Source organism: Amaranthus tricolor, chromosome 13 (assembly GCF_026212465.1).
Source record: "Amaranthus tricolor cultivar Red isolate AtriRed21 chromosome 13, ASM2621246v1, whole genome shotgun sequence".
In the NCBI taxonomy this organism is placed as follows: Eukaryota; Viridiplantae; Streptophyta; class Magnoliopsida; order Caryophyllales; family Amaranthaceae; genus Amaranthus; species Amaranthus tricolor.
Genome location: NC_080059.1, coordinates 20,415,020 through 20,427,579, shown reverse-complemented (window position 1 = coordinate 20,427,579; position 12,560 = coordinate 20,415,020). Strand labels below are relative to the sequence as shown.

Sequence of the window (12,560 nt, the reverse complement as noted above, 5' to 3'; positions counted from 1 at the left end):
AAATATATTATTCCAATAGAAAAAGTTAGAATAAAGTGATTAAAAGGGTAACTAAAGTACTAAAAATCAAAGATTAATATGATTGAAATTAAAAATTCCAAACTTCGGCTTTTCAATTATAAAAATCTCACATTTTTGATATTGTTTAAAAATCCTAACTTTTGGAGACATCATCATCATAGCCAGTGTATTCCGCTCAGAAAATTATGATCAGGGTCTAGGGAGGGAAGGAAGGCGGCAACTCATAACCATAAAGGAGCACGAGTGTCGAAAATGCCCAACTTGGAGAGAAGATAGTCAAACTGTGACTTCCCAAGAGCCTTTGTGAAGATGTCAGCCAATTGAGAAGTAGTAGGGACATACGATGGAGAAATCAAGCCTTCAACAATCGCATCTCGAACAAAATGACAATCAACTTCAATGTGTTTGGTTAGTTAATGAAAAACCGGATTCTTTGCAATGTGCAAAACATATTGACTATCACAAAACAATTTAATTGCCTTTGGGTGGTGCACGTCCAATCTCAACAATAAGCCCTTAAGCCACTTAAGCTCACAGGTAACTGCTACCATGGAGCGGTATTCAGCCTCTGCAGAAGACGTCGACAAAGTGGGTTGCTTTTTAGTTTTCCAAGAGATAGGACAATGCCTGAGAAACACCAACTAACTTGTGATAGAGTGATGAGTAAGAGGACAAGTCGCCCAATCCGAATCACACAACCCTTGCAAGGTGCGATCACTATCAGCACTCAATAAGATACCCTGACCCGGTGTACCTTTCAAACAACGAACTACACGCAGAGCTGCTTCCCAATGTTCACTGCGAGGTTCTTGCATAAAATGGGACAAGATATGAACAGAGTATGCTAAATCGGGTCTAGTGACCGCAAGGTAAATCAAACGGCCAACAAGCCGACGATACACCTCCGGATCCGCAAGATGTTTGCCTGTGGCACAACCAAGCTTTTGATTTTTCTCCATTGGAAAACCACTCGGCTTTGCCCCTAATAAACCTGCTTCAGAAATGATATCCAAAGTATACTTCCATTGGCACAAAAAAGGCCTGAAGCACTACGAGCAACTTCTATTAAGAAATACTTTAAAGGACCAAGATCGTTCATTTTGAAACAATCTCTGAGATAAGCCTTGAAACAACCAAGTGCAGCGGAATGATTCCCAGAAATAATAAGATCATCAACATATACTAAGACATTAATCTAAACAATGCCTTTTTTGTGGCACGCCCAAGCTTGTGATTTTGCTCCATTGGAAAACCACTCGGCTTTGCCCTAATAAACCTGCTTCAGAAATGATATCCAAAGTATACTTCCGTTGGCACAAAAAAGGCCTGAAGCACTACGAGCAACTTCTATTAAGAAATACTTTAAAGGACCAAGATCTTTCATTTTGAAACAATCTCTGAGATAAGCCTTGAAACAACCAAGTGCAGCAGAATGATTCCCAGAAATAATAAGATCATCAACATATACTAAAACATTAATCTAAACAATGCCGTTAGTATAAGTAAAGAGAGAATAATCAGAGTAAGATTATAAGAAGTCGTACCCTTTCAAGGATGCTACGAGCTTGGAAAACCAACACCTTGGGGCTTGTTTCAACCCATACAAGGACTTTCTCAAACCACACATCAATGAAGGATCTGAACTCTCAAACCCGGGAGGTAATTCCATGTACACCTCCTCATCAAGATCACTATGCAAAAAGGCGTTATGAACATCCATTTGATGAAGTTTTCAGTTTTTTGAAGCTGTAATAGCAAGAAATGCCCTAACAGTAGTCATCTTTGCCATTAGAGCAAATGTTTCACCATAATTTATGCCTTCCTGATGATTACCAAAAAAGACTAAATGAGACTTGAGACGTTCAATATCACCATTAGACAAATATTTTGTCTTGTACACCCATTGACTCCCTAGAGCATGTTTACTGAGAGGAAGGTGCTCTAAGGTCCAAGTCCCATTATCGTCCAAGGCTTTAATTTCTTTCTGCATAGATTGTCGCCAACCTTTATGTTTCATTGCTTCTTTAAAGGATTTCGGATCATGACCACTACAACAGCTACCGGAAACTTACAATAATTCACAGAAAACTTGTCACAATTTATATAATGTGCTAAAGGATTAGGCGTACCTGAAGAAGTATTGGAAGATGGAGTGGAGGGGGACGAATTTTTAGCAAGCACTGAGTGAGTCACAAAATCACGAAGAAGTACCGAGGGAACTTTTTCCCGAAACCCACGCCCCAAAGGCTGACCTCTTGCCTCTCTGCTGGTGTCACTGGGCTGGTCCCAATGCACTGTTGCAGCTTCGGGCTGATGCTGTTGGGCAGAGGCGGCCTCATCCGGTGGGGAGGCAGCAGCAGGGTCACCAACACTACTCGTATCCTCACTGTCACCATTGTGCACATCATGCACCACATTGTCAATTTACTCCTCATACTCCACAAAATCATCATGTATATCATAAGGCAACTCAAAACCATGAGACTCAATATTAACATCTTCCGGTGTAGCAAAAGGGAACACATCCTCAATAAATTTGATATCCCGAGACACAAAAAAACTTTGGATTCAAGGTCATATAATCTCCACCCTTTCTTCCGAAACGGATAGCCCACAAATACACATTTTCGACTCCGACTTGCAAATTTATCTCTATAAGTAATCTGATTATGTGCAAAACATAAATACCCAAAAGTACGAATGGCTCCAAATATAGGAGGTTTATTAATAAGGATTTCAAATGGAGTTTTATTTTGTAGGAATGGAGTAGGAGTTCGATTTATTAGGTGAGCCGCAACAAGAACACACTCACCCCAAAATTAAATTGGTATTTGGCTTGGAATCTCAAAGCTCGCCCAACTGAGAAAATATGTTTATGCTTTCTCTCAACCCGCCCATTTTGTTGCGGAGTACCCACTTACGGAGTACCCACGCATGAGGTTTGGAAAATAATACTAGTAGTATGAAAAAAGTTACGTAAACAATTAAATTTCGTACCATTATCACTTTGCACAATTTTTATGATTTGAGAGAATTGTCTTTCTACCATAGCAACAAACATAAAAAACATACGAAAGACCTCCGTTTTATCATTCAACAAAAAAATCCAAACAGCTCTAGAATAGTCATCAACTATCGTCAAAAAATAAGTAGCGCCGCACGATGAAACATGTCTATACGGGCCTCACAAATCATAATGAATTTTTTCAAAAATTGTAGATGCTTTATTGTCAGTCATAGGAAACCTATCTCTTGGATGCTTAGCACGCATACACACATCACATCTTTTATCTAAATAATCTTTGCTACTTATGGTGAGAAGCAACTTAACTACTTTCTCGGAAGGATGACACATACGACGGTGCCACAACTCCAAGTCAGACTTTGCAGCAATAGCACTCACTTGATGCATCGAATAAGATTTGCTGAAATAATACAATCCGTCCCTCCTAGCTCCCGTTCCAATTAACTCCTTCGTTTTGTCCTATATAGCACACATATAAGCATTAAATTGAACAATAAAATGAAGGTCATCAATAGGTTGTGAAATTGAATGTAAATTACGATGCAAATTAGGAACATAGATCACCCCGGTGAGGGTGATTTTATCTGATAAACAAATAAAGCCAACAAGAGAAGCCGACACTGTTTCACCATTAGGCAACCCAATTGGACGCTCAAAGTTTTTGGTGTTAAAAAGCCAAGATTTTTCTCCGGTTACGTGATGAGTAGCTCTCGTGTCAATATTCCAAGCGGTATCATCAAACTTACCATTCAAACGATTATCAAAAATTGTAGCGTTACCTATTTTTTGTGGTGGAGGTGATCTCTCGCCACCGATCATGGTGTAAAAAAAAATTAACAAGGCTTTGAGACCACGTAGATTTAGTATAAACTTATGGCTTTTTCACCTTTGTTAATCAATCAACTCCAATAAATATACAAAGCTAACTCTAGAATTACCTTAACTTAGGCAACTAGAATTTTAGGAAACAAAATATAAAAGATAACAAACAAAAATATTCCCACACAGTATATTATTACCAAAATATATTATACCCCCAAAATATATTATTCTAATAGAAATAGTTAGATTAAAGTGATTAAAAGGGTAACTAAAGTACTAAAAATCAGAGAATAATATGATTGAAATTAAAAATTCCAAACTTGGGCTTTTCAATTATAAAAATCTCACCTTTTTGATATTGTTTAAAAATCCTAACTTTTGGAGACATTATCATCATACCTAGTGTATTCCGCTCATAAAAACATATGATTAGGGTCTAGGGAGGGAAGGAAGGCGGCAACTCATAACCATAAAAGAGGATGCACCCAAAAAGTCCCTTAACTCGTGAAAGATCCTTGAAATATCCTCAGAAAAAGAGGTTGCTGCAAGAACAAGGATCGAGTGAAGCTAAATCCGCAAGCCCATTACTAATTACACAAACTTGGCCCTTAAACATAAAATTAAGATAAATAAAAACATATAACTAGGCAAAAAAAAAAATACAATCCGTGAAATGTAAAAGGCAAACAACAAGAACAACCTCAAGTAGTTGAGAGATTATCAATTGTCAAGGACATGAATAAGGTGCCTTTAACTACCACAATCTTTGGTCAGGTCCTTAGAGAGGTGTTCATGCATGTCATCTTTTATTTGTTCCTCCCAAGTTCTTCAAAAGTCTTCCTCAACTATTCTTACTCTCCACTATGATGCTATCAATCCACCTCATGAGAGCATCAAAAGTCTTTCAATGCACATGTCTAAACCATCTTAATCTATTTTCATGCATCTTTGCAGAATATAAGTAACCCCTAGTTTCTCTATAAATTCCTAGTTCCTAATTCTATCTATCATTGTATGACTGCACATTCACCTCAACATACGCATTTTTCTAACTTGTATCTTATGTTAAAAAGTCTTCTTTATGGACCAACATTCTTTTTCATACATCAGAGTAGGCCTGATTGCAACTCGATAAAATTTACCTTTTAACCTACTTGGAAAGTTCCTATCACGTAGAACCACGGTAGCTGCTCTCCACTTGAGCCAACCTGCTTGTATTCGAAGTGTAACGTCTCCATTATTCTCTCCATTACTCTGAATAATCGATCCCAAATACCTGAACTTTGTCATACATGTAATAACTTCTTCACCAATGGTCACCTCTTGCTTCCCTATTGATTATGTCCCACTAAAGTCACATCGCATATATTTTAGTTTTCGTACAACTTATGGGTAAACTACTACCTTTTAGAATTGCTCTCAACTCTTCTATTTTATTATTAACTTCCTCCCTGGTTTCTGCTACCAACACGATATCATCAGCAAATAACATGCACCACGGTAAAGTCTTTCAGATAGATTTAAAAATCTCTTACATAATGATCGTAAAAGTGAAATGGCTTAGATGTCGATCCCTGATGTTGGCCTACCTAGTTAAGAAAGACTTTGTTATCCCCACTGGTGTTTGAACGTTAGTCGATAATCTGTCATATATATCCCATATTGCCTCAATATACATTTGTGAAATACCTCTAGCCTTGATGCTATCCCAGATAATGCCTCTTGGTATGCTATCATACGCTTTCTCCAAGTCAATGAATACAATATACAAATCTTTCCTTTGCTCCCTATATTTTTCCATTAGCCTCTTCAAAACATGAATAGCCTCTATGGTTGACCTTTCTGGCATGAAGTCGAATTGGCTCTCTTTGATCACCGACTCTTGTCTGATTCTCCAACTTTTGGAGACATATTATTCTAAAAATTTAATCTTTGAAATATTATTGTAAAAACCTCAAACATTTTAAAAAACGATATAAGAAAAATACATGAGTCATTAAAATAATGTGACAATATTTTTTTTACCTGTTATAGTGGTCATTAATAGGCTGGTTTTTCTAAATTAAACTCTTCTAGAATTAGGATTTTTAAATAATATCTTAAAGTTGAGAATTTTAATTTTTTTTTATAAGAGAATTAGATTTGAAACTCGAAAAGTTGGTATTTTTTATTCCAATTTTTCCTAAAAAATAATGACTTTAACGTGAAAAAAGTATCTTCAACGTCGGCGTAGAATTCACTTAATTGTGCATGAAATTGAAACAATATTTGTTCCTATCATTGACATAATGACATCTTTCTTAAAAAAAAAAGAATAATAATAATTCATTAAAAAATGTCATTCGACAACTACAATGGAGTAGCATTTGATCAAATACGTAAGAATTTAATCAAGAAAAAATCTTAATCATTATAAAGGAGAGCTGACACTTATACATTTTCTCTATCACATCGTTGTTTTATAAAGTTTTTTCTGACATTAATAACCAAAAAAGCAAAAATAAAGAGATGTGGGGCATACCATCAACCATAACGTTGATAGTAGCCCATAGTTAACAAAGGAGATTAGTGATTTTTTAAGAAAAAAAGGGAAGAGAAGGTTAGGCGGTTATAAGATTTAAGGAATTTTTTTTTACTAAATATGGACTTATTTTGTTCATATGGCCTATTCATTTAAATTTATTCTTATTCAAATTAAGTAAAGGTCATTCCAATTTCAGCTTTATACTGATTGTTTCGGTATTGAAACGAGGAAGTGCAAAAGACACTTAAAATACCTGGAGATTGATGGAAGAGTGATCAAGTGAAACGGTTTATAAGAGAAAGCGACTTGAATTCCTGCAATACAACACGTTAGCCTTGTCCGGGGGGTGATCTCCCGGAAAACCCCTCCGACGCTCAAGTTAGAACGTAGATCGGAAATTAATGAATGACAGATTGTAGAATGAATGCAAGAAGGAAGGTCGGGATTGGGATTGCTAGTGCTAGTGCTAGAGTTTAGGAAGGCTAAGGAAGTAATGTAAGCAAGGATACTAGGAAAGCTATTTCAGATGATCCTCCCTCCTTGATGGTAGCCTCTATTTATAATGGTGAAGAAGGGGAGTTATTTCTGAGAAGAAGTGGACTAACATGGGAGTAGTGGGAGTAATGGGAGGTGGACTGGTCAGGGGAAGAATGGACAGTTATTCATCTGAAGCAAGGAGAGCCAAGCATGTATGAAGAGTGGAAGGTGGTGGGTGGTTATTCTCCTTAAAAGGAGGATAGCCACAGGAGAGGGATGGCAAAGGATTTAAGTATTCTGGAGGTAAAAACCCATGGGCCTGCCAAAGAAGAAAAGAGGTCCAGCCAAAAAGCCTATTGACTAAAAGTCAAAGTCAAATCCCGAAAGGTCAAAGGGTATTTTAGGGATATGATGCTAATTAGTTAATTAAAAACAATACCATGACATTTAGCCCCACGCATGAAGGACAATATGAGGGGAGAGTCCCGACGCCCTGAAATATCTTCCTTTATGCGGATAAATATGCACCCATCGTAATTGATTTAGTGAAGGGACACGATCATAGAGAACATGCGAAAGCCCCATGAGGATGAACACATGCCCAATCTGGCGAATTTTCTGATGAATCATGAAAGTTGAGCTTGAAAGCTTTGAATCGACTGTTCATATGCCAAATTCCGAATTGTAACGAAGAAGATATGACCTTTTAAGCTTGTCAGGCAAGAACACATTGAATACGGGTCAAACGGACCTATGAAGCCGCGACTTGAAGTATGCCGCGAAGTAGCCCCAGACGTGTTAATACAACAGCGAAATAGTGAATGTGGGATCTAGATTCCGCGACATCATATTTCGGCCCTTGCTTTCACTGATATTGCAGAAATCAGGTTTTCAACAAAACACCCAAGGAGGGTCCGACTTATCGACTGTGCGGATTAAATCAACTGTCTGTTTTGAACTGATACCGCGTAACGTCAAGGGTATTTACGAATCAGATTCCTGGTAATGACGCGGCATTGCATTCTTCTCAACATTTTTACCCCTATGGTTGAACTATGCCGCGAACTAATAGTTTGCGTCTTCATTCGTAAGTTCAGCACGGGAATCCTCCTTCAATACTTAGAATATTTTGAGAAAGAGAAGGACCACCTGGGGGTCCGACTTATCGACCACACGGATATCTTTAAAAATATTCAGTACTTGGTCCAAGCAGCCCTCTTTATTCCAGCATGATACGGAATGAGCCCCAGAACTCGCATCTTCGATCCCACGGACACACATGAGAGGTTCTTAGAATTTTTTTTTTTTTTTTTTTTTTTTTTTTTTTTTTTTTTTTTTTTTTTTTTTTACTTGGATTAGGGTCATTTGGGGGTCCGACTTATCGACCATACGGAAATCTTCTTAAGAAATTTTCATGTTTCCTTCCATCACATTTCATTTGTCGTGTCCATAAGTCGGACAGCTGAACGTCTGACCTTAATTCTTCAAATGATTTCCCTTTCAGGAGATTCAATTTAGGGTCAGACTTATCGATCCTCCGGACATTGTCTGAAGGACTTAGAATAATTATACATATTCTACCCTTCCCTGGGAGTCCGACTTATCGACTCACCGGCTGGATGGTTTGATACTTAAACAAATTGATGATGTTGCTCTTTAATTGAGGGTCCGACTTTTCGACCTCCCAGCTAAATTCAAGGATTTAACACTTAGAAAAAATTTGCAAAATCACCCCTTCAACTAGGGTCCGACTAATAGACCTCACGGACATTATTAAACACTTAAGAAGAAATCTGTTGGCTTCCCCTCATTGGGAGTCCGACTTATCGACTTCCCAGCTTTCATTTGGAATTTCAACTTTTCTTTCAACTGTTCAAACCCAAAGTGAAGCATTTATTGCTGTTATAAATAGGGTAGTTGGAATAGTTCCATCTTACCTAATCTTCATTAACTCTTTTCAAATCTTCAAATTGCAAGAGAGAAAGTAGAGAGAGACGCTCGGACAATCCTCATCCCTCCTTCAAACTTCTGACAAATCCTTCGAAGATCTTCAAGGTCTCTGACAGATCTTCACCAAATTTCTGACGAATCTTCACATTTCTCTAAGGTATTCAAACTTTTCCCAGATTTTTCGAATTTCTTCAAGTTATTCTTCAAACTGTTCTCGAATTTCTTGAATATCTTCAATCTGTTCATGAATGCTAGCCTAGAACTTTGAATTTGTTTATGAATCTAGTCTCCATTCTTTACAAGTTTCGGCTTTTACTTTATTATTATCATGGATGTCGCGACTACTAACTCAGACACCAACCCTACTAACTTGCCGGAAACTCCTTTGATAGTACGTAGGCGTCTTAATAAAAAGGGTTTACCAATGGATGACTCGGATGAAAGTAGTTCAGTGAGAATTACCCCCCATTATGAACCAATAAAAGCTGGGGATGAGTCGTCCGTATCTCCTATATACCCTCCGGAGATTATGAAAACTGCTCCTTGGGAAGTGAGCATTGCTTTCTTTCCAAATTACTTGCCGCGAATAAATCCTGACCTAGAAGGGTTATTGTATGTAGATATGGAAAACCTTGAAGGATCAGCCGAGTCTTCAGGAAGAGAGAGTGCGGTGCCAGCTCCTCCTCCATTCTACATTCCAGACGGCGGGCCTCTAAATTACTTTATTGACGTACAGACTAAGAGAGATCTAGACAACCGTCGGGAGGCCATCTCTCAAAAATGGGGTTTAAAAGATAACATAAATATTATTACTCCGGGGAATTATGACACCGTTAGGTTTCCCCCTCCACATTGTATAGCCGTATACTTCCCTTCTTTTGAATTAGGGCTTAGATTTCCTCTTCACCCGTTTTTTAGAGAGGTGTTAGAGTTTTTGGACGTCTCAGTGCCCGAGTTATACCCGAACGCCTGGGGTTGTATGGTGGCCTTTTTGATCTTGTGTAAAGTTTTGGCCGTGCCACCAACACTCACAGCTTTTAGATATATATTCAGAGCCCGCCTATGTAATTCCCAATCATACGGCTGTGGCTGGATTACTTTCACCCACCGTCGAGGACTGAAGATAGTCCAAGACCTCCCCGATAACCAGAAGGGGTATAGGACAAAATTCGCATACTTATACAACTCAGAGGGATGGAATATCAAGACCTCTTTTGATATAAAGCCCAATCTCTCGGGTTTTAATAATGGGATCCCGCAATGTTCCTTTAACGATGCGGTGATCATAGAATATGCAAAGATGGACGTTCAATTGGGAAGGAAACCAATGAACGTCCAACTTAATTGGTTACCTGGTCGTCCTGAGCTGGAGAATGAGAACCTCCTCTCAGCCTTCGGCATTAGCTTGGCTATCGATCGGAGTAAGAGTTGCCGAGTTTCTTCCTTTCCTTTTCTATAGTACGTTTGACTGTTGCTAACTCATGCTTCTACAGGGATAGCCAAGCAAAATCTTCGAGCCAAGAGTCCTGAACTAATGAAGAAATTCAGTGTTCTGAGACTTGCTTCAGGGGCCATCCAGCGGGCCGAGGATAAGCCTCTTCCCCTTCCTCCAAAGGTATATCTCTATACAAAGTTCTGTTGAAAAAAGATTTTTGTTGATTCTTCCTAACCTCTTCTTTTGTAGGACTCGGCAACCGTGGAGAAGGGTCTGGAGGACGTGCCTTCGGAGCAAGAGGCTCTCCGACTTCTTGAAGAAAGAAAGCAGGTTCATATCCCCGATGAATCTGAGAGGGTGGTTCCTCCTCAGACGAGGGGTGCGACAAAAAAGAGTGGGAAGAAGAAGAGGAAGCGGGATTCTTCTTCCCACAAGGAGAAGTCGGCAAAGAGGCCCTCCGTGGGCGCGGTCCCTACCGTCCGGCCCCTCCAAATAAGGCCAGTTGAAGAGGAGACCTTGCCCCTTCAAGACTCTCCACGGCCATCTTCAGATAAAGGGAAGGAGAAAATGGGGGAATCTTCCGCGGCTCCCTCCTCTCAGTATGCCGAGGTTTACCGTCGTCGGGAGGTTTCCCCTTTTCGACGCGACACACCCTTTCCGGAGCTGGGGCATAAGGGCTTAGTAGTCCGCTTTAACAGGGCGACGTCCAACTTAATCAGCAAAGTGGACGTCGACCTTTTAGAATCTATGCCCCCCCGTGATAGGGTGCGTCAAGCACAAGCTTCGGCGGCGGAGGTAATAACTTTTAAACTCAGTAATATGATTATTTTTTGCTTTCGGATTTCTTTAATAATCGTTCCTTTGCAGGCGTTCATACGGTTGGCCTTTGAGCTCGACGCCAACCGTCAAAGTGCCGCGGACCAGGAAACCATGGCCGCCCTTACCTCCCGCTGCGAAGAGCTGAACGAAGAATTAACAAAACTGCGGGAGGACCTGCCGAGCCTCAAAGAAAAACTGGCCAAGTGCTCTGAGCTGAAAGAACGCTTGGTCAGAACCGAACAATGGCGGGAAAGGGCGAGGAAGCAGCTGGATCAGATCGTCGAGAACTTGGATGCTGCTTCCACCAGGTCCGCGAGCATCAGCCATGAGGTCGGCTTGCTGATGGATACTCATGCCAAGCTCGTTCATCAGAACCAGCAACTAATGCAGCAAGTGTCGGCCGATTCTTCCCACTTCAAAATGATTCTATCCGCGGCTAAAGTATACAAATTGTGCCTAACCAGGAAGGCCCGGATAGCTCGAGATTGGCTTCTCTCGGATGAGCCGGAAGCGTCGAAGTTTCTCGGAGATCTGACGGCCGAGATGGTGAAGGCCGGAACCATGATTAGTGACGAGAAGTATCGTCTGGCTGCCGCAGAGTTGGGCATGGATTTTACTTCCCTTCAGCAAACTGCTGAACAAAAGGGGAGTGAAGCTTTGTCCAACCTTGCTCCTGTCTTGGACGGGGAGTCGGCGGTACTGGTCGACACGGTCTGGGACGCGGCCGAAAAGAGGGCCTGGTCTGAAAAGATAAATGCCGAGGCTGAGAGGGAGGCTTTAAGTCTCGACTTGGAGCAGCTGGCTCTCTCTTCTCCTCCGGCGTCAGATGTCCCAGAGAACTTGACGCTCTCCAACCTGGAGGTTCTATGCCTTGATCTATCGAATCTCATTATTGACGAAGGCCGGAACCTCCAGAGCTTGTCCCGGGAGTTGTCTGAGATCGGGGTGGAGCCGTTCAATGTTGAAGATTATGTCAGCTTCACCCCGAGTTTTGAAGAGGGAAGGATCGAATCTCCTCCGCCGCCGGGTGAAGATGTCGAGGCCTTTTTTGACGATGTATAATCTTGTATTTTAGTAACCTTGTTTTTTGTAAACATTCAACTATATTTTGAATATTCGATGTATATATTCCTGATTTTTCGTGATATCCATGCTTCTATTTGTTGAGCCGTGGCTTCTTTCTTCTGAGGCCGCGGAATACTACTTAAAGGACGTGATTTTTCGATGTCACGTATAGGCGACATCAAGGAAATTTGGACTTAGAATATTTTCAGCCTTCAGACCCCAGTAGGGGGGTCCGACTTGTCGATGTCCAGGTCGCGGGTAATCTTTTTGGGAGACTTGGATTTTCTTTTGAACTCAGGGACCCCAAATTGGGGGTCCGACTTATCGACGTCCTGGTTGGGAAACATCTTTTGGAATATTTTGAACTAGGGGACCCCAAACTGGGGGTCCGACTTATCGATGTTCCGGTTAGGAAACATCAT

The 12,560-nt window shown here is 40.4% G+C and overlaps 3 protein-coding genes across 3 annotated transcripts; 2 read left to right on the top strand and 1 right to left on the bottom strand.

Moving 5' to 3' along the window:
* Positions 1-4,933: 4,933 nt before the first annotated feature.
* Positions 4,934-5,717, bottom strand: LOC130798912 (uncharacterized). The gene is made up of 3 exons (XM_057662006.1): positions 5,487-5,717; positions 5,273-5,375; positions 4,934-5,199 (listed from the first exon to the last, which is right to left on the bottom strand). Exons 1-3 carry the CDS (start codon positions 5,715-5,717, stop codon positions 4,934-4,936), a joined length of 600 nt encoding a protein of 199 aa, XP_057517989.1.
* A 3,922-nt stretch (positions 5,718-9,639) lies between these two features.
* LOC130798910 (uncharacterized) lies at positions 9,640-10,808 on the top strand. Its single transcript, XM_057662005.1, has 4 exons — positions 9,640-10,240; positions 10,313-10,434; positions 10,504-10,751; positions 10,805-10,808. The coding sequence occupies exons 1-4, from the start codon at positions 9,799-9,801 to the stop codon at positions 10,806-10,808; spliced, it is 816 nt and encodes a 271-aa protein (XP_057517988.1). The 5' UTR covers positions 9,640-9,798.
* Positions 10,785-12,360, top strand: LOC130798994 (uncharacterized). Its single transcript, XM_057662092.1, has 2 exons — positions 10,785-11,049; positions 11,122-12,360. Exons 1-2 carry the CDS (start codon positions 10,822-10,824, stop codon positions 12,133-12,135), a joined length of 1,242 nt encoding a protein of 413 aa, XP_057518075.1. The 5' UTR covers positions 10,785-10,821; the 3' UTR covers positions 12,136-12,360.
* The last annotated feature ends 200 nt before the right edge of the window (positions 12,361-12,560 follow it).